Raw genomic sequence first — 22059 nt, forward strand, 5'->3', positions numbered from 1 at the left:
TAGCTTGTAGACCCTATAACTTTCACCCAGACTAAATAATATCCAATTTTTTTTTTTTTTTTTTACCAAAGATATGTAGCAGTATACATTTTAGGCCAAATTTATGAAGAAAAATTCATTTTTTGCAAAATCTTATAATAGAAATGAAGAAAAATTCATTTTTTTACAAAATTTTCGTTCTTTTTTCATTTATAGCGAAAAAAATAAAAACCGCAGAGGTGATCAAATACCAGCAAAATAAAGCTCTATTTGTGGGAAAAAAAGGACAAAAATTTCATTTGGTTACAGTGTTGTATGACTGAGTTATTGTCATTCAAAATGTGAGAGCACCGAAAGCTGAAAATTGGTCTGGTTATTAAGGGTGTTTAAGTGCCCAGTTGTCAAGTGGTTAAAGCATCCCATGGAGATATTTAGGTACCGTAGTTTGTGGCCAATCCACGAGGGTGGGCAATTTCAAAGTATGACATGTTGGGCATCTATTTACTCGGCATAACATCATCTTTCATATTATACAAAAAAATTGGGCTAACTTTACTGTTTAGTTTTTTAATTTATGAAAGTGTTTTTTCCCTCAAAAAATGCATTTGAAAGACCGCTGCGCAAATATCGTGTGACATAAAATATTGCAACAATCACCATTTTATTCTCCAGTGTCTCTGCTAAATATATATATATATATATATATATATATATATATATATATATATATATATTGTAACAGTAGGAGCTACTGTGACGGTAAAATGGACCCAGGGTATGCACACTTGAGATGTGAAAAACTACAGAGCATAGCTGTGGACTGGAGAAGACTGCTTTTGCAGCTTTCTCCAGGTTTTAGTAATCCAGGCTTTGTTCATTACCAGCAGGGTGTGTGCTCAGGTGAGCACAGCCCTTTATAATGAGTGTGTGGGAAGACCTCATGGCTCCCAGTTGGAGACAGCTCCAGAGTAAGAGACAGGAGGTCTCCAGGAATCGGAGAGGCTGTAGGAGACAGCCAGAACCTTGTGTAGATGCTGAAGGGAAGCCGTCTACGTTGAGGAGTCTGCTGGTCTGGGTGACCAGGACAACGAGCAGAAGTACTGCTACGGAGAGCCAGGTGCGCTAGCATTTTCTGTTGTGTATTTCATGGAGAAGAACCCCCCCTGTGTGGGAAAACGCTTGTTTGGACTTTTATTTTGCCTTTTTAATAAAAATGGGCTACCATGCCCTTAAACATAGTTCCTGGCTGAAGTGAATCGCTTAAAAATCGCATAACCCACTTGAGTTAATAACCCCCAACCTTACAATATATATATATATATATATATATATATATATATATAATGTTTGGGGGTTCTACTGTAAGTAATTTTCTAGAAAAAAATTGTGATTTTAACTGTAAGCAACAAATGTCAGAAATAGGCTTAGGCGTGAAATGGTTAATGACCAGGCCATTTTTTGCGATACATTACTGCGTCGCTTTAACTGACAATTGCTGTGTCGTGCGATGCTGTACCCAAACAAAATTTACATTTTCCCCACAAATAGAGCTTACTTTTGGTGGTATTTGATCACCTCTGCAGTTTTTATTTTTGCGCTATAACCAAAAAAAGACCAACAATTTTGAAAAATATATATATATTAGAATTTTTGCTATAATAAATATCCCCCCAAAAAAATGGACTAGGCAGAAACATGTTAGATAATTAAATACATGTTACATTAACAGAGTTGAACAGCCCCGCCCAGGGGGCGGTCCCTCCAGACATAACCCTCCTCACTGCAGCCTGCAGCCTCAGTTCGTAACAAGCAGTACAAACCTAAAAAGGAGGGGTGGGTGCTGTGTCCGTCCATGGATGTCAGAGAAAAGGATTTTACGGTGAGTACAAAAAATCCTATTTTCTCTTATCATCCATGGACGGACACAGCTCCTTAAATCTTGACAAGTGGGACGTCCCCAAGCAGTGTCAAAAACGAGGGGTGGGAAATATATCAGTAAAACCAATTTTAACTTCACCCCAAAACAAGCAGAGCTCCTCAACGGAGGAGGTGCAGCTTTAAACAGCCGCCGCCAAAAACTAGCGGCCGAAAAAAACATCATTAGATGCACTCACAGCAACCATGTAAGTTCTGGAAAAAGCGCGAACGGACGAGCAAGTCTCCGCCTCGCACACCTGTGAGACCGACGCATGATGTCGGAAAAAAAACCCCCAGAAAGCACCAATTGCCCTGGTCAAAAGTGCCATGACCGGAAAGGGGGGTCTGCCCCTTAAGAGCATAGGCCTGTATGATGGCCTGCCTGATCCACCGAGAAATGGTGGTCGAAGAGACCGCCAGGCCCTTTTGTGGAACAGACACTGACACAAAAGAGAGTCAGAACTCCGAAACAGAGCCGTAGTAGGCTGGTACACCCGCAAAGCGTGTACCAAGCCTAAAGTATGAAAGGCCGAAACCTCCTTCGGAAGAAGGGAAGGTCGCGGGCCCACCATCACCTAATCCATATGGAGGATCAAGCATGGCGGCTTGCAAGACAAGACCGTCAACTCAGAAACCCCTCTAACAGAGGAAAAGGCCACTAAAGGGGCCACCTTCTGAGGTAGTGTCAAGAGAAAATCTCTCTGATGTTTCAAAAAGGAAGGTTCCTGAAGAACCGAGAGCACCAGTCAAAACTCATGGGGGAAGAGATGGGCCAAGAGGGGAAAGTATATGACAAACCCCCTGCACACAAAAAGGGGCCCACCAGGAAACGGGCCGCAAAAAGGTCACTGAAAGAACACAGCCAAGGCAGAAATCTGCCCCTAAACGGTGCTTTAAGCAATTTTTAGATCCACTCCAAGCTTAAACAACATCAGGACCCTGGACACCGAGTACGTCTGTGGACGTCACTCCATCCCTTCGCACCAAGAGATGTAGGCCTGCCAGGTGCGACGGTAGATCCTCCGGAAGACTACGGTGCCCTCAGCATTGTTGAGATGACCGAGTCAGACAGACCCCGGTCACCTAAAGTCTGGCTTCCAATAACCATGTTGAGCAAGTCGGTGACTGTACAACAGGAGGAAGTATGGGACCTCGAGACAGAGGAACCTCCTGCCCTGGCAACTGCCAGGGTACCTCCGCTACCAGGTGCCCGATATCGGCGTACCAAGGACGCCGAGGTCAATATGGAGCGATTAGAATCATCAGGATCTCCTCAGCCTCCACTCTGTGGAGAGGCCGAGGAAGCAACTACCATGGAGGAACGGCAAAAAGTCGCCGATACAGACCCCACAGGGCCACCAGCGTGACTGACGCGTCTGTACCAGATTACTAGACTTGGCCACTAGGTTCGACACCCTTGCGGCAGAGACAAGCGGCCAGGAGATCCATGCCCTGTGAGGCTCACCTCCTGCAAGGGAGTCGAAACACCCCAAGCACAAAGACCAGTCGCCCTGGTCCAGCATCTGGCAACTCCAGTAGTCCGCCTGCCGGTATACCTGATGGTAGACCGAAGCCACGGCTGTGGCGCTGTCCGGCTGAAACCAGATCGGTCGACCACGAGAAGAAGCATAGCCTGATCGCCTAAAATATGATCCCCAAGCGGTCTCCCACCCAGGCACTAGCCAGGCCCGACCCTGGATAGCTACCGAGACCAGACACACTCAGGGAGGTGTGGCCGTAGGTCCACGCAAGTCCAGCGACTCAGGGCCGACTGGACCCCCGAGGTTTGTGAACCCCCCAGGTTCACAACCCGTGAGCTGGCATCCGTCATAAACACCGACCACTGGAAGGAAGAAACAACCTCCCGGACCGAAGAGTCGGGGATCTCTGTCACCAACTCCGAGAGACTCTGACTAGGTGGCGCACCGGAATTTGACGATTTCAGAGACAAGAGATTTTTACCACCTGGACAGTGTGGAACTGGGCATACAGTACCGCCTTGAAGGAGGCTACCCACAGGCCCCGAACCAGCAGGCGCCCAGAGAGAAGACCAATTGCGTGATGCCAATACCTTCACCGCAGACTGAAGAGTCTGCAATTTCTCCAGGGGAAGAAGGACCTTAGCCACTGAGGAGTCTGGATCAACACTAGATACTCCAACGCTGAGACGGAACCTAGCATTTGAACCCTGGGTTGCACACATGGAGGGCAGGCTTGCTGCCACTGAGCTACACCTTCTGGCCTAAACGCATAACACCCACCCGAATCTTCGGAGGGTCTGAATGGGAATAACACATCCACTAGGACGGAGACAGAAGCTGCTCTCAGAAGAAAGTCGTCCAAGTAGCCAATGAGGCAAAGCCTCGCTGTCCGAACAAAGTTAGGATAAGTGCGAGCTCCTAGCTGAAAACCCATGGTGCTGACGCCAGATCAAAAGGGAGGGCCACAGGCTGACTGAGACCCTCTCTCATCACGAAGCACAGAAAAAAACACTGTGACATGCGCAAAACGGGACATGCATGTATGCGTCCCTAATGTCCGAGGACGCCAGGACGTCCCCCCGATGGAGTGCAGCTACCACCGAACAAATGGATTCCATGCGGAACTACCCGACGTTCACAAAGGTATTTAGGGCCTGAGGCCCATAGAAAACCCCAAAACTCTCGTCCTGCAGGAAAGGTAAAATTACCCCGCAGCTTATCAAATCCCACACTGCCCAAGGCAGACCGACGGGCCGGGAGAGCAATGCAGCAAGGGGAAAGGAGCAGGGAAGGGAGGAGAAGAGGACCCCCGAACCCCAGGAATGCCCAGCCGTACCAACCCACCGAAGCAGGAGGGACTGTACTTACCCGTCCGAGTGAGGACTCGCTGACGCATTCCTGACAGAACTACAACAGCAATGGAGGTAACGGTCGGCCCGGTCCACTGTGAGTGAGACAACACTACAGCCCAGTCATATGTGGACCTCGGAGCAAAGCTCACCGCCCCCCCCCCCCCCCCCCAGGAGTCATGGGGTATGGCGTGGCAGACCCAGCCTCTTTGCAAAGGTGTGCCCACGCTTGCTGGTCGGACTGAGTAGACTACAAGGATCTATATTATCCAGCCTGTCTCTCAGCCGACAGTTGAAAGAAGATTCTTCAAGAAAAAGTAAAATAAAATAAAATACAATTTCTCCTCGGGGCGCTGGGCCCAAAAGGGAGCCATACGTCCTTCTCCTTTGCTAGGCAGAACGAAACTGAGGCTGCAGTGAGGAGGGTTATGTCTGGAGGGACTGCCCCCTGGGCGGGGCTGTTCAACCCTGTTAATTTAACATGTATTTAATTATCTAACATGTTTCTGCCTAGTCCTCTCCTGTAAACAGGGAACATAACCCACTTGTCAAGATTTAAGGAGCTGTGTCCGTCCATGGACGATAAGAGAAAAACGTATTTCTTCATCAGTTTAGGCCAATATGTATTCTACATATTTTTGGTAAAGAAAACACGCAATAAGCTTATATTAATTGGGTTGTGCAAAAGTTATAGCATCTACAAAATAGGGGAACGCTTTAAGGCATTTTTATTATTACTTTTTACTAGTAATGGTGGTGATCAGCGATTTTTGGCAGGACTGTGACATTGCGATGGACACTTTTTTGGGACCAGTGACATTATTACAGTAATCAAGCCACTGATCACTGTATAAATTACACTGACAGGGAAGAGGTTAAGTGTTCCCTAGGGAGGTGTTCACGGCGGAAGCGCTACGGTGACATCATGCTGGCTGATCGGCAGCTGGAGTGCCCTTCCGTTATGCGCATGCACTTTTCGATGGAGGGCACATATCGACAGAACAGTGGCGGGGGACCCGAGAAGAGAAGGAATGGGGCTTCCCTGTGTAAAACCAACTACACAGAGCAGGCTAGTAAAACACGTTATTTTAAAAACTTTTTCTTGCCACTGTATATCAGCACTTCCTCCAGCTATGTTCCCAAAACTTCCTCGATATATATGTTTCCCGAACACTTTCTTCTCTCCTCACAACAACGAACTGGCTGTTGCGGCCACGCCCCCTCATGAGACGCCGGGCCAGCTGACGTCAGCACGTGTTCGGTGTGTGTTGCTCCACAGGAGGTGAGCGGCGGGGATTGGTGGGATAGCGGGCGGTGAGGGGGTCAGGTGAAGTAAGTTGCTCTGCGGTAATGCCTAGTCTCCGGGGGTGTCATTGCTGGGACGTAGGGGTCCGCTCCAGCTGGGTAGTCACAGGTTGGTTGGGATGTGGGCACAGATCCGGGTGTCAGTGTGAGGCAGCCTCCAATCACAGAGAGTCCCTCACTTCCTAATCACGCCGCCTAGTCCAATGTAGTGCAGGCGGAGGAGGAGTGAGTGTGAGGAAGGAGAGAAGACGGTGACAGGAGGAGGAAGGAGTGGTAGTGTCCATCACCTAGGCTGTCCCCTCCACCCACTGCTTGCATCCTCCCCCCTCTCCTCCTCCCTCCCCTGGGTTGGCACTGACACTTCTGAGGGGCTGGCCAGAGCACTCCAGTATAACCCCCTTTTTTGTGTCTTTGTCCACAGCAGTGGTTGACCATGGCAGAGCAGCCAGTGTGTGCAGCACAGGTGAACAACTGCCCCGGCGTCCAGAGCAACAGCTGCAGCGCTGCCCTGGGAGGCTGTGGTGGCAACAGCAGCAGTGTGCCCGTCCTTTTCTGCTTCTCTGTGTTTGCCCGACCTTCTTCTGTACCCCACAGCGCGGGCTATGAAGTCCTGATCCAGAAGTTCCTCAGTCTGTACGGGGATCAGATCGACATGCATCGGAAGTTTGTGGTGCAGCTCTTCGCTGAAGAATGGGGACAGTACATTGACCTACCTAAGGGCTTTGTGGTCAGTGACCGGTGTAAAGTCCGCCTGGTGCCCCTACAAATTCAGGTCAGTGCCAACATCATCAGTACAGGTGTGACATTGTAAGCATGTGCAAATAGTTCTCATCCATCATAGATATTGCTTTAGGATGAAACTCGCCTTCCATCTGAAACTGATATGGGTGGGTGCTGGTAGGTTCATTCATCTTTTGTGAGACTTCAGCAACAAAGATCCCTCACCATCCCTGGGTCCACCTACCTGCCATAAGGAGGGGGTTTCATGCACCCTGTGTTTTGGTTATGTGTACTCTTCATATAATTTGGTAGTAGGGTTGGTGAGAGGCCATCCATAGCAGCAGGTTACATGGGACTCTGATGTCAGCAGGAGCACAATCATCAACTCCCGTAGGGAGATCTTTTTTTTTCTCTGATAGGGATAGAACGTAAGCAACAAGGTTATTTACTCCCCTGGAGTCCATCCATAGCTAACTCATCGGTGTTGGGTGGAAGGAATGACTACAATGTAGCTCAGATCCCCAGAGTCCATTCATTACTTGCTCATCAGTTTTGGGTGGAATGAATGACTACAAGGTTATTTATTCCCCCCCCCCCAGAGTCCATCCATAACTAACTCATCGATTTTGGGTGGAAGGAATGACCCCAGAGTAATTCATCGGTCTTTGGTGGAAGGAATGACTACAAGGTTATTTATTCCCCCCCCAGAGTCCATCCATAACTAACTCATCGATTTTGGGTGGAAGGAATGACCCCAGAGTAATTCATCGGTCTTTGGTGGAAGGAATGACTACAAGGTTATTTATTCCCCCCCAGAGTCCATCCATAACTAACTCATCGATTTTGGGTGGAAGGAATGACCCCAGAGTAATTCATCGGTCTTTGGTGGAAGAAATGACTACAAGGTAGCTCAGATCCCCAGAGTCCATTCATTACTTGCTCATCAGTTTTGGGTGAAATTAATGATTACAAGGTTATTCATTTCCTCAGTGTCCATCCATAACGAAGTCATCGTTGGGTGGAAGAAATTACTACAAGGTAGCTCAGATCCCCAGAGTTCATTCATTACTAGCTCATAAGTTTTTGGTGAAATGAATGACTACAAGGTCATTTATTCCCCCCCCCCCCCCAGAGTCCATCCATAACGAACTCACCGATTTTGGGTGGAAGGAATGACCCCAGAGTAATTCATCGGTCTTTGGTGGAAGAAATGACTACAAGGTAGCTCAGATCCCCAGAGTCCATTCTTTACTAGCTCACCAGTTTTGGGTGGAATGAGTGACTACAAGGTATTTACCACCCCCCCGAGTCCATCCATAACTAACTCATCGATTGTGGGTGGAAGGAATGACTACAAGGTATTTATTCTCCCCCCCCCCCCCCCGAGTAATTCATCGGTGTTGGGTGGAAGGAATGACTACAAGGTAGCTCAGATCCCCAAAGTCCATTCATTATTAGCTCATCAGTTTTGGGTGGAATGAATGACTACAAGGTATTTATCCCCCCCCCCCCAGAGTCCATCCATAACTAACGCATTGATTTTGGGTGGGAGGAATGACTACAATGTTATATATCCCCCCCCGAGTCCACCCATAACTAACTAATCTATTTTGGGTGGAAGGAGTGACTACAAGGTAGCTCAGATCCCCAGAGTCGATTTATTACTAGCTCATCACTTTTGGGTGGAATGAATGACTGCAAGGTATTTATCCCCCCCAGAGTAATTCATTGGTGTTGGGTGGAAGGAATGACTACAAGGTAGCTCAGATCCCCAAAGCCCATTCATTAGCTCATCAGTTTTGGGTGGAAGGAATGACTACAAGGTTATATATCCCCCCCCCCCCCCCCCCAGAGTCCATCAATAACTAATCGATTTTGGGTGGAAGGAGTGACTACAAGGTAGCTCAGATCCCCAGAGTTCATTTATTACTAGCGCATCAGTTTTGGGTGGAAGGAGTGACTACAAGGTTATTTATTCCCCCCAGAGTTCATCCATAACAAACTCATCAGTTTTGGGTGGAAGGAGTGACTACAAGGTTATTTATTCCCCCCAGAGTTCATCCATAACAAACTCATCAGTTTTGAATGAAATTAATGACTATACGGTTATTTATTCCCCCCAGAGTCCATCAATTGTTTACTCATCTGTTTTTGGTAGAAAGAATGACAACGAGCAGCTTAAGTCATTCAATGTTTAGGCAGTTAATGCGCCAACATTCCTTTTATTAGCAATTAGTGTTGCCATTGAGGTCTTTCACGTTTAGGACTAAAATACAGGGTGCATCAATATTGTGTGAAAGTAGCTCAGCTCGTTTCCTTGGTAGCTAAGGCACCAATGATTAATGCTCTTCAGTGCTGCCTGCTGAAAAAGAAAAACAAGTCTGGATGCTTCTGCCCTGGATAATTCTCAGCTGCTGTCTTCAGAAGGTAATGAGACAGGGGAGGAGCTGCTTCGATGATGGAATAGGTAGAAGGGATCATCAGGAAATGACCGGCTCAAATAATACAGTGGATCTGTAGATGATTTACTGTAATCTGATAAATGGATTGTGCAGAGGAGTTCTGCAACCTGCAGTGTATTTCAAACCACAAAAGAGCTATTAAACCTTCTTTAACATTGCATGCATTAAGCTCTTATTTTCCTTCGGATGAGTGGATGAGTTTATTTGGGTGAAAGCTTTTCAGATAGTGAAAAATGAGCAGCAATCATTCAGAGAAATCTGGTTATGGGTTTTGGAATACACTTCAGCTTTTCATCACTGTCAGAGCAAAAAATGGACTAAAAAAAATGTAAAACAGCAAATTCCCCCCAATCTTACTTGGGGGAAAAAACAAACTCCTAGGATGAAAGTCAAAAATTTGCTTTGGGATATTGCATAAAAAAGAGATGTGTTGCATATTCATGAATGCTGCATCCAGTTCTGGAGACCTCACAAACAGATATTAATAGGATAGGAGTCCAGAGATGGGCAACAAACATGATAGAAGGTCTGAGGGATAAACCCTTTCAGGAGAGACTTCAGGAACTTAATATGTACAGTCTGGAGGAAAGAAGAGACACAATGGAAACCTTTTATGTACATCAAGGTAGAGCTGCACAATTTTGGTTAAAATAAGAATCACAATTATTATTTTTTTAGATGATAGATCACGATTCTCTCAAGTCTCGCGACGTAACTTCTTTCACATGAAACAAAACAAAAATTGGGCTAACTTTTACTGTTTCGTTAATAATTTTTATTTTTAAGTGTATTTTTTCCCCAAAAAATATAATATTGCAACAAATGCCATTTTATTCCCTAGGGTCGTGTCTCTGCTCTAATATATATATATATATATATATATATATATATATATATATATATATATATATATATATATATATATATATATATATATACACACACACACACACACACACACACACACACACACACACACACACACACACACACACACACACACACACACACACACACACACACACACACACACACACACACACACACACACGGCTCGACGAAATCCGGGAGCCAGGTCGCAATTGCGACTAGAATTAGCAGCCTGGGGAAGGAAGCATAAGCCTGCAGAAGGCCGCGGCCTCAATTACCAGCCGACGTGATCGGGGGGGGGGGGGCGCACGGAGACACAGGATACACCATTCTGTGTCTCTGTGCGCCCCCACTCCCCCCGCCACGCCGGCCGATAATTGAGGCCGCGGCTTTGTGGCTTTCTGCAGGCCTATGCTTCCTTCTGTGATTTCACTGCCATCTTCTTCCCTCTAATTAGAACCCCCAAACATTATATATATTTTTTATTCTAACACCCTAGAGAACAAAATGGCTTTCGTTGCAAAACTTTCTGTCACACCGTATTTGCGCAGCAGTCTTACAGGTGCACTTTTTGGGGAAAAAATACACTTTAATTAAGACAACAGTAAAGTTAGCCCAGTTTTTTTTTTTTTATATATTGTGAGAGATAATGTTACGCCGAGGAAATTGATACCCAACATGTCACGCCTCAAAATTGTGTCCGCTCGTGAAATGGCGACAAACATTTACCCCTAAAATCTCCATAGGCGACGTTTGAAAAATTCTACAGGTTGCATGTTTTGAGTTACAGAGGAGGTCTAGGGCTAGAATTATTTATCTCGCTCTACCAATCGCGGCGATACCTCACATGTGTGGTTTGAACACCGCTTTCATATGCAGACGGGGCGCGTTTCTGGCTCCTAACTTTTTTAGCTTGCTCCCAGATTCCAAGCAAATTTGTCAAACCCTGTGTGTGTTATGTATGTGTGTGTGTGTGTGTGTATGTGTGTATGTATGTGTAATATATATATATATATATATATATATATATATATATATATATATATATATATATATTACACACACACGTGTGTTTGGGGGTTCTAAGTAATTTTCTAGCAATTAAATACAGATTTTTTACTTAAACAAGTGTCAGAAAAAGATTGACTTTAGAGCCGGTTCACACTTGGGCAACTTGGGATCCTACTTGAAGTCGCCTCAAGTCGTCGTATTGTAAATCGCCCTGTGGTTCATGCTCAAGTCGTGTCGGAGTCGCCTCTGAAAGTCGCGCTGGAAGTCGTGTCGCCCTAGTGTGAACCGACTCTTAAGTGATTAAACTTCCTGCATTTACACACAAGTTTATCCCTTTGATCTATGTAGAAGCCGTTACAATGTTTCATGTTAAAAAATTGGCAGACTGCCCAGGTTTTTTCTTGAGTGAGCAGAGAAGTCTCTACACTTGTTACATGATTAACGATTAATTGTGAAGCTCTACATAAAGGTGGTGAATAAGGTTCAGATGGGCAGTATTTTTCAATATGAAATCAAGAACAAGGAGACAAGACTTCAAACTAGCAGGAAGAAAGTTCAAAAATGATCTTGGAAAGTATTTTACTGAAAGAGTAGTTGATGCTTGGAATAAACTTCCAGCAGAGGTAGTGATTCAATCAACAGTAAGTGGATTCAAACATGCGTGGGACAAACATAGATCTATACATAGATTTAACAGTACCTACAGTACTGTGCAAAAGTTTTAGACAGGTGTGAAAAAATGCTTCCAGAGATAAGTGTTAATATTTTAATTGACAAAATGGAAAGTAAATGAACAGAAGAGAAATCCAAATCCAATATTTGGTATGGCCACCCTTTACCACCAAAAATACATCCGTAAGATTAACATACAACGGTACTTAATCACTAATCCTATTAGAAATGAATCTAGAGCAGCTACCTCTGGCACAGTACATTCAGGGCTCAGGAACCCTTCATTGTTCAATCCATCTGTTCCAGCGGCAGCTGCAGTTAATATCTTTAAAGACCTTGTCTTGAAAGATCTAGCAGAGATACCTGATAGACGTAATTCTCATCACCCGGTATCAAGTAATGGTTTGAAATCCTTATGTCAGAATAAGGACATCATTATCCGCCCCGCGGACAAAGGAGGCGGTATAGTCATTCTTGACAAACCTGACTATGAAACTGAGATGCTTCGATTACTAGATGAGCCTAATACTTATCTTAAATTGCCTTTTAATCCTACATCCAGGTTCAAAACAGAGCTACAAACACTCGTCAATAGTGGCTTTGATAGAAAGATTTTAAACTTGAAAGAAAAGAAATATTTAGTTCCCACGGTCCCTAGGATACCGACGATTTATTATTTGCCAAAGGTTCATAAAGATCCTGTACACCCACCTGGTCGACCCATTGTAAGTGGGATCGACTCAGTAACCTCCAGAATAGGTCGATATATCGACAATTTTCTACAACCCTTGGTACAACGTACTCCATCTTATCTTAGAGATACGAGGGCAACCATAAACAGATTGGATAATGTCGAGGTAAAGGGTAATTTTATTATGGTGACGGCTGATGTAGCATCCCTTTACACCTGTATCCCACATGATATAGGGTTTGAAGCCGTACATTATTATTTAAAGAAGGATGAGACATTAGCTTCATTTCAGACAGACTACATTATGGAATTGTTAAAATTTGCCACTAAACATAGTTATTTTTGGTTCAATGATCAATTTTATTTACAGCAAAGAGGGGTTGCTATGGGGGCTAAATACGCCCCAAGCCTCGCCAATTTATTTATGGCTAAGTGGGAGGAGGATGTCGTCTATACCTATGATACCACTTCATTGGTTTTTTGGGCAAGGTACATAGACGACATCCTCCTCCTATGGGATGGCAGTCTCGCAACACTCGAGACTTTTATAAACCATTTGAACACTAATGACAGGGGGATAACCCTTACCCATACAGCTAACTCAGATACAATTCAATTTCTGGATTTAGAGATCAGCATTGTAGACAACCGGTTTCAATTCAAAACTTTTTTCAAAAAAACCGACCGGAACAGCTTTATCCCCATTGACAGCTGTCATCATCCGTCATGGCTGAACTCGATACCTCGAAGTCAGTTTTTGAGGTTGAGAAGGAATTGCACAGATTTAAACACCTTTTCTGTGCAAGCCAATATCCTCAAACATAGGTTTATTGAAAAGGGATATGACCCCGCCAACATTGAACTTGCTCTCAAAACTTCTTTTGAAGTTGATAGAAGCTCTCTTCTAGAGGTCAAACCCAAAAGGGAACAAGATGAGAGCTATAAATGGGCCCTGCTAACATCTTTTTCTAAACAACATAAAGTGGTCAAGTCCATAGTGTCTAAACATTGGAATATATTAAGAAATGACCGAGTTCTGGCAACAGTTCTACCCGAACGTGCCAAAGTGATATTTAGGGGTGCACCAACTCTTCAGAGTAAGATAGCCCCGAATGTCATTAACCCTCCAACACGTCCATCTTTCTTTTTCCAGTTAGTTGGATATCACCCCTGCAAAAAGTGTACAGTATGTAAATATAATATCTCCAGCAGAACCAAAAACCTTGAATTTCGTTCGACGGTAACTGGGAAAGTTTACCCCATAAAACATTTTTGCACTTGCTCAACCAAGTAGGTGGTATACCTTATTACCTGTCCATGCGGCCAACAATATGTTGGTCGCACCATTCGGAAATTCTCTGTCAGAGTTGCCGAACATATAGCTCTTATTCTAGCTGGTGACATTCACCACACTGTACCCAGGCATTATAAGAAACATCATGCCCAGAACCCTACTGGTACACAATTTCTTATTATAGATCAATTTGTGTCCCCGTGGAGAGGTAGTCCAAAAACTCGCGGGGTGTCCCAACTCGAGACATTCTGGATTTATGAGCTAGGTACTCACATACCATCAGGCCTCAATGTAGAGTGGGACATCAATTCTTTTATTAATAAATCCTAACATCTTTATAATGTCCGAACTTATTATTATTTTCACTTTTTTCTAAAATAAACCTAATCGGTGTTGCCCAAAACACATCTGGGTTTAATTGTGGTCCATACAATGTGGGTCGGTGAAAATAATGTTATTTATTTCTTTTCTTTCATATATATATGTTTTAAACCTTTTTTTTAATATTTTTAATATTTTTTTAAATATTGCTCTTTTATGTATATATAAATAATGGAGTGTATTATATTCATATTATACCACCTGTTTTGGGGGTTCGTCCATGGTAGAGTCATTTTCTGGACACATTATTGCACACATTATTTCTTACATATACAGCCTTTTAAGAAATTACTAATAGATAGAAACATATATTTTCTATTTTTAATCCTTTATTTTCCATTTTTTGTGTTTACCACAATTTCTGGAATCATAATATTAAAATATGTAGGTACATTGATATTTGATAATATGTAACATTCTTTTATCAAGTTTTGTCTCTCTGCTGGTGTTTCAATTCATAATATAGCAGATACAATCCTACTTTATATTCCACACAGACTATTATTAAGCTGTGACTATATTTGAATCCACCCCCCTTGTCTTTCCTCGGGTATTTTATTACAAATATCCAGTTTTCCAGGCGTCCAAGTTGCACGTCAGTGCTTGACCTTCTGGAACGCACAGTGGAGCGCAGCGCTCCACGCTCACCTATTCTGGAACGCAATGCGTGTGTGCGTATATACGCGCGCACGCAGTGACGTTCGGAAACACTGTGAGTACGTCCATTAAGATCGTCATCTTACGACGCTACGCCGGACCCATGTGATCTCTGGCGCGCCGTATGACGGTTTGTTTATGCGCCCTGTGGACACGGTCATGTGACCGGGAAGACGGCAATTTTCATTCGCCGTTTGTCCACACTAGTTTGATGCGCAGTGACGTGGATCCTTCTCATTGGTCCTGGACACTAGCCTCAGATGCACACGTGACCGGATTACGAGTTCTCATCCCACCCGATCACCAAGCGTTATTAGGCACACACCACAACTATAACAGGTTGGTCGATTTTAATATCTTATTGGCCATACTTTACTTGCACATATTTATCTCTACAGATTCTGCAAGATATTTGTTTTATATAATCAGCATTATATGAGACATTATGTTGACCCGGAAGTGCTCTCTCGTTGGACGATCCCCCAGGGGAGTGTCCCCAAACCAGGTCATATTTTACATTTAAAGCATGGTAGCAACAGTGGAGTCTTACCCCAGACGATGCTAATTGTAGCGAAACGCGTCGGGACTCTACTGCTGCCATGCACTATCCTACATTGATGCCTTTTAATACCTACATAACTGTAAGTTTTTTTAACCATTATTAAAACTTCTCTTTTTTGCGGAGTTACGCTATGTGCCTTTTATTTTCCTCCACATACTCTGCGCAAGCTTTTCCACTTCCATGAACCATCTTCCAACTAGAGTCATCTTGTCCACCTGTTACTAAGTGAAAAACTTTATCGTTGTTTGCTGGTTGAACGTTCTGATGTGGTTCGGTTTATCTCCATGATCCAACTGATTTCAAGCTCTATTGATCCTTTGGGCATAAGCTCATTTGGGTCCATCACATCCGGTAAGCCTCCAATGGTGGCGGGCGTTATCACTTATACTTCAGTTTACTCTGGATCACCGTGGGTGTCGTGTCACTGTTACTGATTGATCATCTCACCTCTACTTTCACGCTTATTTTTGGTGGACCTTGATTATTTTATTTTTATTTAATACAATTGGAATACATGTCCACAGTGTTTTCATACACTGATTGACATTTTTCAAGTGAAAATTCCTTCCATTCATTTATGGACTTATACGTTCACATATATATGTGTTCCATATAGACATTATTATTTACTCATATTTTCAAGCGCTGCATTTTTGTTTTTTCTGTTTGTATTGCTTTCCTTTTTTTCACTGGATTGTTTGTAGCCGCTCAATTACTTTGATAGCGCAGATTTATTTTTTATTTTTCACCCTTTACCACCATAAATTCTTCTGGGTACCTTTTGCACACAGTTTTTGAAGGAACTCAGCAAGTAGGTTGTTTCAAACATTGTGGAGAACTAAGCAAAGATCTCCTGTGGATGTAGGCTGCCTCAAATCCTTCTGTCTCTTTGTCATCCCAGACAGACTCAATAAGATCAGGGCTCTCTGGGGGCCAAACCATCACTTCAAGGACTCCTTTGTTCTTCTTTACGTTGAAGATGGTTCTTATTGACATTGGCTGTATGTTTGGGGGTCATTGTTCCTCTGCAGAATAAATTTAGGGCAAGTGACACGCCTCCCTGATGGTATGACATGGCTAAGTATCTGCCTGTATTTATCAGCATTGAGGACACCATTCATCCTGACCAGATCTTGTACTCCGTTTGCAGAAATGCAGCCCCAAACTTGCAAGGAACCTTTACAATGCTTCACTGTTGCCTGCAGACATGCATTATTGTACCGCTTAAACTGCCTCCTGCTTCAGCCAAATATTTTTCAAATTGTGACTTATCAGTGCAGAGTACCTGCTGACATTTTTCTGTGCCTCAGTTCCTATGTTTTTGTGCAGCTTAGCCTTGTTTCTACATGATAACTGGAGAGAAAGGGTAGCGCGTGCTCTAGACAGAGATAGGAGATAGTACCTTAAGAGCAGGGGTCTCAAACTCAAATTACCTGAGGGCCACAAGACAAGTTTTCATATGCCATGGGGGGCCGCATGCAAACTTTCAAACTTCAAAAACAACAGTACTGGTGTCAGCGAACACATTATTAACCCCCAGCACTGGTGTCAGCGAGCGCATTATTACCACCAGCACTGGTGTAAGTCAGGGTTTGACAAATTTGCTTGGAATCTAGGAGCCCCCGACGAGCTTGCACGCAGAAGCGAACACATACGCGAGCAGCGCCCGCATATGTAAACGGTGTTCAAACCACACATGTGAGGTATCACCGCGATTGGTAGAGCGAGAGCATTAATTCTAGCACTAGACCTCCTCTGTAACTTAAAACATGCAACCTGTAGATTTTTTTAAACGTCGCCTATGAAGATTTTAAAGGGTAAAAAAGTTTGTCGGCATTCCACTAGCGGACGCAATTTTGAAGCGTGACATGTTGGGTATGAATTTACTCGGCGTAACATTATCTTTCATAATATTAAAAAAAATGGGGATAACTTTACTGTTTTATTTTTTAATTAAAAAAAGTGTAATTTTTTCCCAAAAAAGTGTGCTTCAAATACGGCGTAACAAAGTATTGCAACGATCGCCATTTTATTCTCTAGGGTGTTAGGATAAAAAATATATATAATGTTTGGGGGTTCTAATTGGAGGGAAGAAGATGGCAGTGAAAATAGTGTAAAATGACATTAGAATTGCTGTTTAACTTGTAATGCTTAACTTGTAATACCAACGGCCGCCACCAGATGGCGCCAGCTCCCCCCCACTTCCGCCCTGCCTGCGGGCCATTTATAACTGGGCCGCAAATGGCCCGCGGGCCGGTACTTTGAGACCACTGCTTAAGAGTGTCCCTTTACATCCTCCTGTAGAGTGCCCCCTTATGTTCTGCTCCTCCAAGGTGTCCTATTTAACCACTTGCCTACTGTGCACTTTTACCCCCTTTTTGCCCAGCCCAATATTTTGCTTTCAGCGCTGTCGCATTTTGAATGACAATTGCGCGGTCATGCAACACTGTACCCATAAGAAATTGTTATTGTTTATTTTCACACAAATAGAGCTTTATATTAGTTAACATAGAGCTTTATATTGGTGGAATTTTTTTTTTTTCATAGTTTGTTCACTGATGAGGCAGCACTAGTGGGCACTGGTAGGTGGCACAGATTGGCAGCACTGATGGTCCCAGGAACTGCACTAATCATCTGTTTAGATTTGTAGATTTTGTTATTTTATTTTTTTATATATTGGATATGTTTTATAGCAGAAAGTAAAAAAAATATATATTTTTTTTTTTTCAAAATTGTCGGTCTCTTTTTTTTTTTTTTTTTTTTTTTATCCGCGCAAATAATAACTGAAGAGGTGATCAAATACCACCAAAATAAAGCTCTTATTGTGGGAAAATATGTATTTCGGTACAGCATCGCACGATCATGTAATTGTCAGTTAAAGCAACGCAGTGCCACATCTCAAACAATGGCCTGGTTATTAAGGGAGTAAAGCCTTCTGGGGCTGAAGTGGTTAATATGCCTCCTCTCCTATTGTAGTGTTTGAGGGAGCTCAGGAAGATTCATAGCACAAGGCAAGCATAGAAAGCAGGGGTGGTGAAGTGTGCTGGCTGGAATGCTGAGAAGGAGCCAGTGTAGTGACCTCTGTTATCAAGCCCGAGAAGAGGAGGGGGAGAGCATGGGAAGGATACAGTGGCTGGGAGACCAGAAGAGACAGTAGCTGACTTCACCTCCATCATCAAGCACAGGGAGAGGAGGGGAAGCACGGTAGACAGTGACGGGCTGGATCTGTGAGAGCAGGTGTACTCACCGCTCTTCTACTTGTTCTGCTCAAAGTAGTGCTGGAGGGAGAGCAGAGTCAGCAGTGTGCAGCTGCCTGGTAAACCTGCAGATCGGGCAGTATATGCTGACAGACGGCAAAGCTCTTTCAGCATATGTCTGCTCTGGATGTTTTGGCAACAGTCAGGGGTGGGCCCCCTACTGTGCCCAGGCCCTCGGCAGCACCCGATATGCCCGAATGGTCAGTCCGCCCCTGTTGTGTACCCACAATATGGACATGCCAGTGTTGCTCAAAAAATCCAAAATCAGTTTCCAACTCATTTTTTAGTATCGGGCAGAGCAGAAAAGACGGGTAGAGGCAAAAATAGAATGCTGTGGGCTTCAGATATCCTCAGTGAAGTGTGTGGTATTTCACAATGCAAATTTCTATTTACTTTAAAAAGAGACAACTGGTAGTTTTGAATCACCAATTGCTATAATAGGGCAGTCTTGCCTCCAAAGCATGCTTAACCTGTCTTGTTAGTTTAGTTTTACTATCAGGACAGAGGGATGCACCGAATGGAAATTTTGGTGTCGAAACCAAAAATACAGGATGCACTTTGCTGAAAACTGAAAATGATAGTCTTTAAAAAATATTTAGATTGTTATATACAATTGGTGATATTAAAAAGTTGAATATAATACAATTAAAATTTTGAACTTATTGTTGGCCTTTTATTGGCACCTTTAATGCAAGAAAAGCTCAAGAAAAATGCAATTTGCAGTCTATAACCATCTCTTGTAGCATGGCAGCAGTCTCTTAACCATCTCTTGTAGCATGGCAGCAGTCTCTTACTTAAACACACTGGTAATAATATTGGCAACATTTCCATGCAGCCTCACTGGTGCCCCTAAGATGCAGCCTGCCTGTTCCCATCAGATGCAGCCCGCGCATGCCCATAAGATGCAACCTCACCAGTGCCTGCAGATGCAGCCCACGTGTGCCCAGATCAAAGCAGCAATCTCTTGCTGTATCACACAGCAGGGTTTGAATTGCTTGTGTCGCACTATCAATGTCCTGCCTCCTGTGATCACATTACACTGATTCAATCACAGGAGTTGGGACATTGTTACTACGGCTGCCAGGACAATTTGGCTCCTCGACACAGGGATATCGCCGGTCTGCAAGAAGAGGAGGGAGGGGAGGACAGGACCATGAGCAGCCAGGATGACACCCGGCAATGGGTGCAGTTATTATCAGCGCCTTCTCTGCACTTTTTTTTTCTTTTTTCTTTTTTGGCAAAATGCTGAAAATTTTCAGTGCATCCCTAGCTAAGACTGACTTGTTTTTAAAGGTACATGTTTCATAGGTGTCTTGCTTATTCTTTCTTGCTACTCAGAAAGTCATTGACTAGCCTGTGTGGACAAAAGTATTTCAAATACAAGTTCACTTTTTAACTAAACATTTGTTTAAAGTGGAGTTTCAGCCTTTTAATGTTTACACAAAAAGTGTAGTTGCTGACTTTTAATAAACAGACACTTACCTGTTCCACGGTCCAGTGATGCTCCTCTCCTCCGCGCCTCCATTGCCACTCTGGGAACCTGGCCGTGACAGTTTCGGCTTCACGGCTGGGCACACACTGCGCATGCCACACTGGACAGGCGATCTCCTGGGACCTGTCATGTGTCCCAGGGTATCGCTTAGTGGGAGGGGTCGCCTAGGCGGCCCGTAGGTGGAAGTAGGAAGTGGGACAGGAAGTCCCACTCCTAATGAAGCCCCCACTCCCCCCCCCCCCCCCCAAAAAAAAGACATGCCAAATGTGGCATGTAAGGGCACGAGGAGTGCTTAAAGCGGAACTTCCACTTTTGGGTGGAACTCCGCTTTAATGGGTTTCCCAACAGCACTCTTATTATACCCCTATACAGATATCCGATGCAACATAAATCTGGTTTCTCTCTCTCTCCCTGTACTTCAATTTTGCTGATCAATATTCTATTTATTTTTCCACTGGTGACCTGTGCTGCAGGCATGACAGCTAGTTCTGTAGTGATGAATGGGAAAGCTGTCACGGCTCTCCCATTAATTTCTTTAGCACTTGTATTTGTGTCTGCAGCGCAAGTGTCCCGTGAAAAAATAAAGGCTAACCTTGTTCTGCTTGATAGAGGATTGGAAAGTGAGGAGGGGGGTCTGCCATAGATCTGCCATATCAGGACATATAATAGCTAAAAGGGTGGGGAAATAAATGCAGGGTTTTTAGTTCAAAACGAACACTGTGTAATTTAAAATTTAGAGGCTGGCAACAATGTTTCAGCTAGGTCACTAACCTATTCACATGGAGAGGTAAACAATGGCAGCCTTGATATTTCCATTAAATAACTTTCCATTAAATAACTTTCCATTAAATAACTTTCCATTAAATAACTTTCCATTAAATAACTTTCCATTAAATAACTTTCCATTAAATAACTTTCCATTAAATAACTTTCCATTAAATAACTTTCCATTAAATAACTTTCCATTAAATAATGGCTCGGTGTGTGGCTGTACATACTCTATAGATTCTGCCTCTGTCCAGTGCTGAAGAAAGGCCTTCTCTCCAAACTGCATAGAAGAGTAAACCTGTGCCTTAGAGAGTAGGTCCACTGAACCCTGCAAAAATGAAAAGCCAGCAGCTACACATACTGCAGATGCTGACTTTTAATAATAGGACACTTGCCTCTCATGGATTCCAGCGATGTCGGCACCGCAGCTGTTTCCATCAGCTGTTGGGTGCTGCCACTGCCATTGCGGGTAAGGGAACCAGTCAGTGTAGCATTACGGCTTCACGGCAGGGCCCTACTGTGCATTTGTGAGGCACCGCTGTGCTCTTTTCCCCCGCCGCTGGGCCAGTGGGGAGCCGAGCTGCTGATGTAATTTGCCGCGGCCTGGACTCCCTGTCAGACAGGTATCTCCTCCCCCCCCCCTCCCCAAAAAAGGTGCTAAATGTGGCACTGGAGGGTTGTAATTTTTATATGCTAGCATACATCAGTTTTTTAGTCTTCAGTGAGTTGGTGACTGTCAATCCCTAGTTCTCTGTTCTGCTCTTCCAGGGGTCATTGGAGCATTGGGATGTAAAGGGGGGTGAGAGCAATTTGCCTTAGGCTCTGAGAAAATCCGAGCCAGCTGTGGGTGGGGCATCTCCTGACATTCTGTTGGGATCCCTGCAGAGCCTGGACCAGGGTTGTGATGACAGCGAGCTTTATTATTATTATATTATTATTCTTTTTAGCGTGGTCAATTTATGCAGCACTTACAATCTAAGGTCCCTAACTCGCATTCCTACATACAAAGGGGCATACATACTAGGGGTAGTTTAGACAGGTGCCAATTAACCTGCCAGCATGTCTTTGGTGTACCCAGAGGAAACTGGCACATGGAGAACATGCAAACTCCATTCAGGTAGTGCCACTTGGCGGACCTGCTAAACATTTTGCCACTGTGCTATTTAATGTGCTGTCGGCTGAATTTGTAAC

The 22059-nt window shown here is 44.0% G+C and overlaps 1 protein-coding gene across 3 annotated transcripts in view; it reads left to right on the forward strand.

Annotated features, from left to right (window-relative positions):
* The first annotated feature begins 5916 nt into the window (after nt 1-5916).
* ISOC1 (isochorismatase domain containing 1) overlaps nt 5917-22059 on the forward strand; it is a 78171-nt gene continuing 62028 nt past the window's right edge. The window contains exons 1-2 of one of the 3 annotated variants that reach the window (XM_040344916.1): nt 5917-6008; nt 6453-6803. In XM_040344916.1, coding sequence (XP_040200850.1) covers nt 6465-6803 — 339 coding nt within the window. In that variant the 5' untranslated portion in view covers nt 5917-6008; nt 6453-6464. Of the gene's footprint in view, nt 6009-6030; nt 6059-6111; nt 6804-22059 lie in introns of those variants that run through there. The other 2 variants (XM_040344937.1, XM_040344927.1) reach the window with 2 other exon arrangements.

This window comes from Rana temporaria, chromosome 1 (genome assembly GCF_905171775.1).
Source record: "Rana temporaria chromosome 1, aRanTem1.1, whole genome shotgun sequence".
In the NCBI taxonomy this organism is placed as follows: Eukaryota; Metazoa; Chordata; class Amphibia; order Anura; family Ranidae; genus Rana; species Rana temporaria.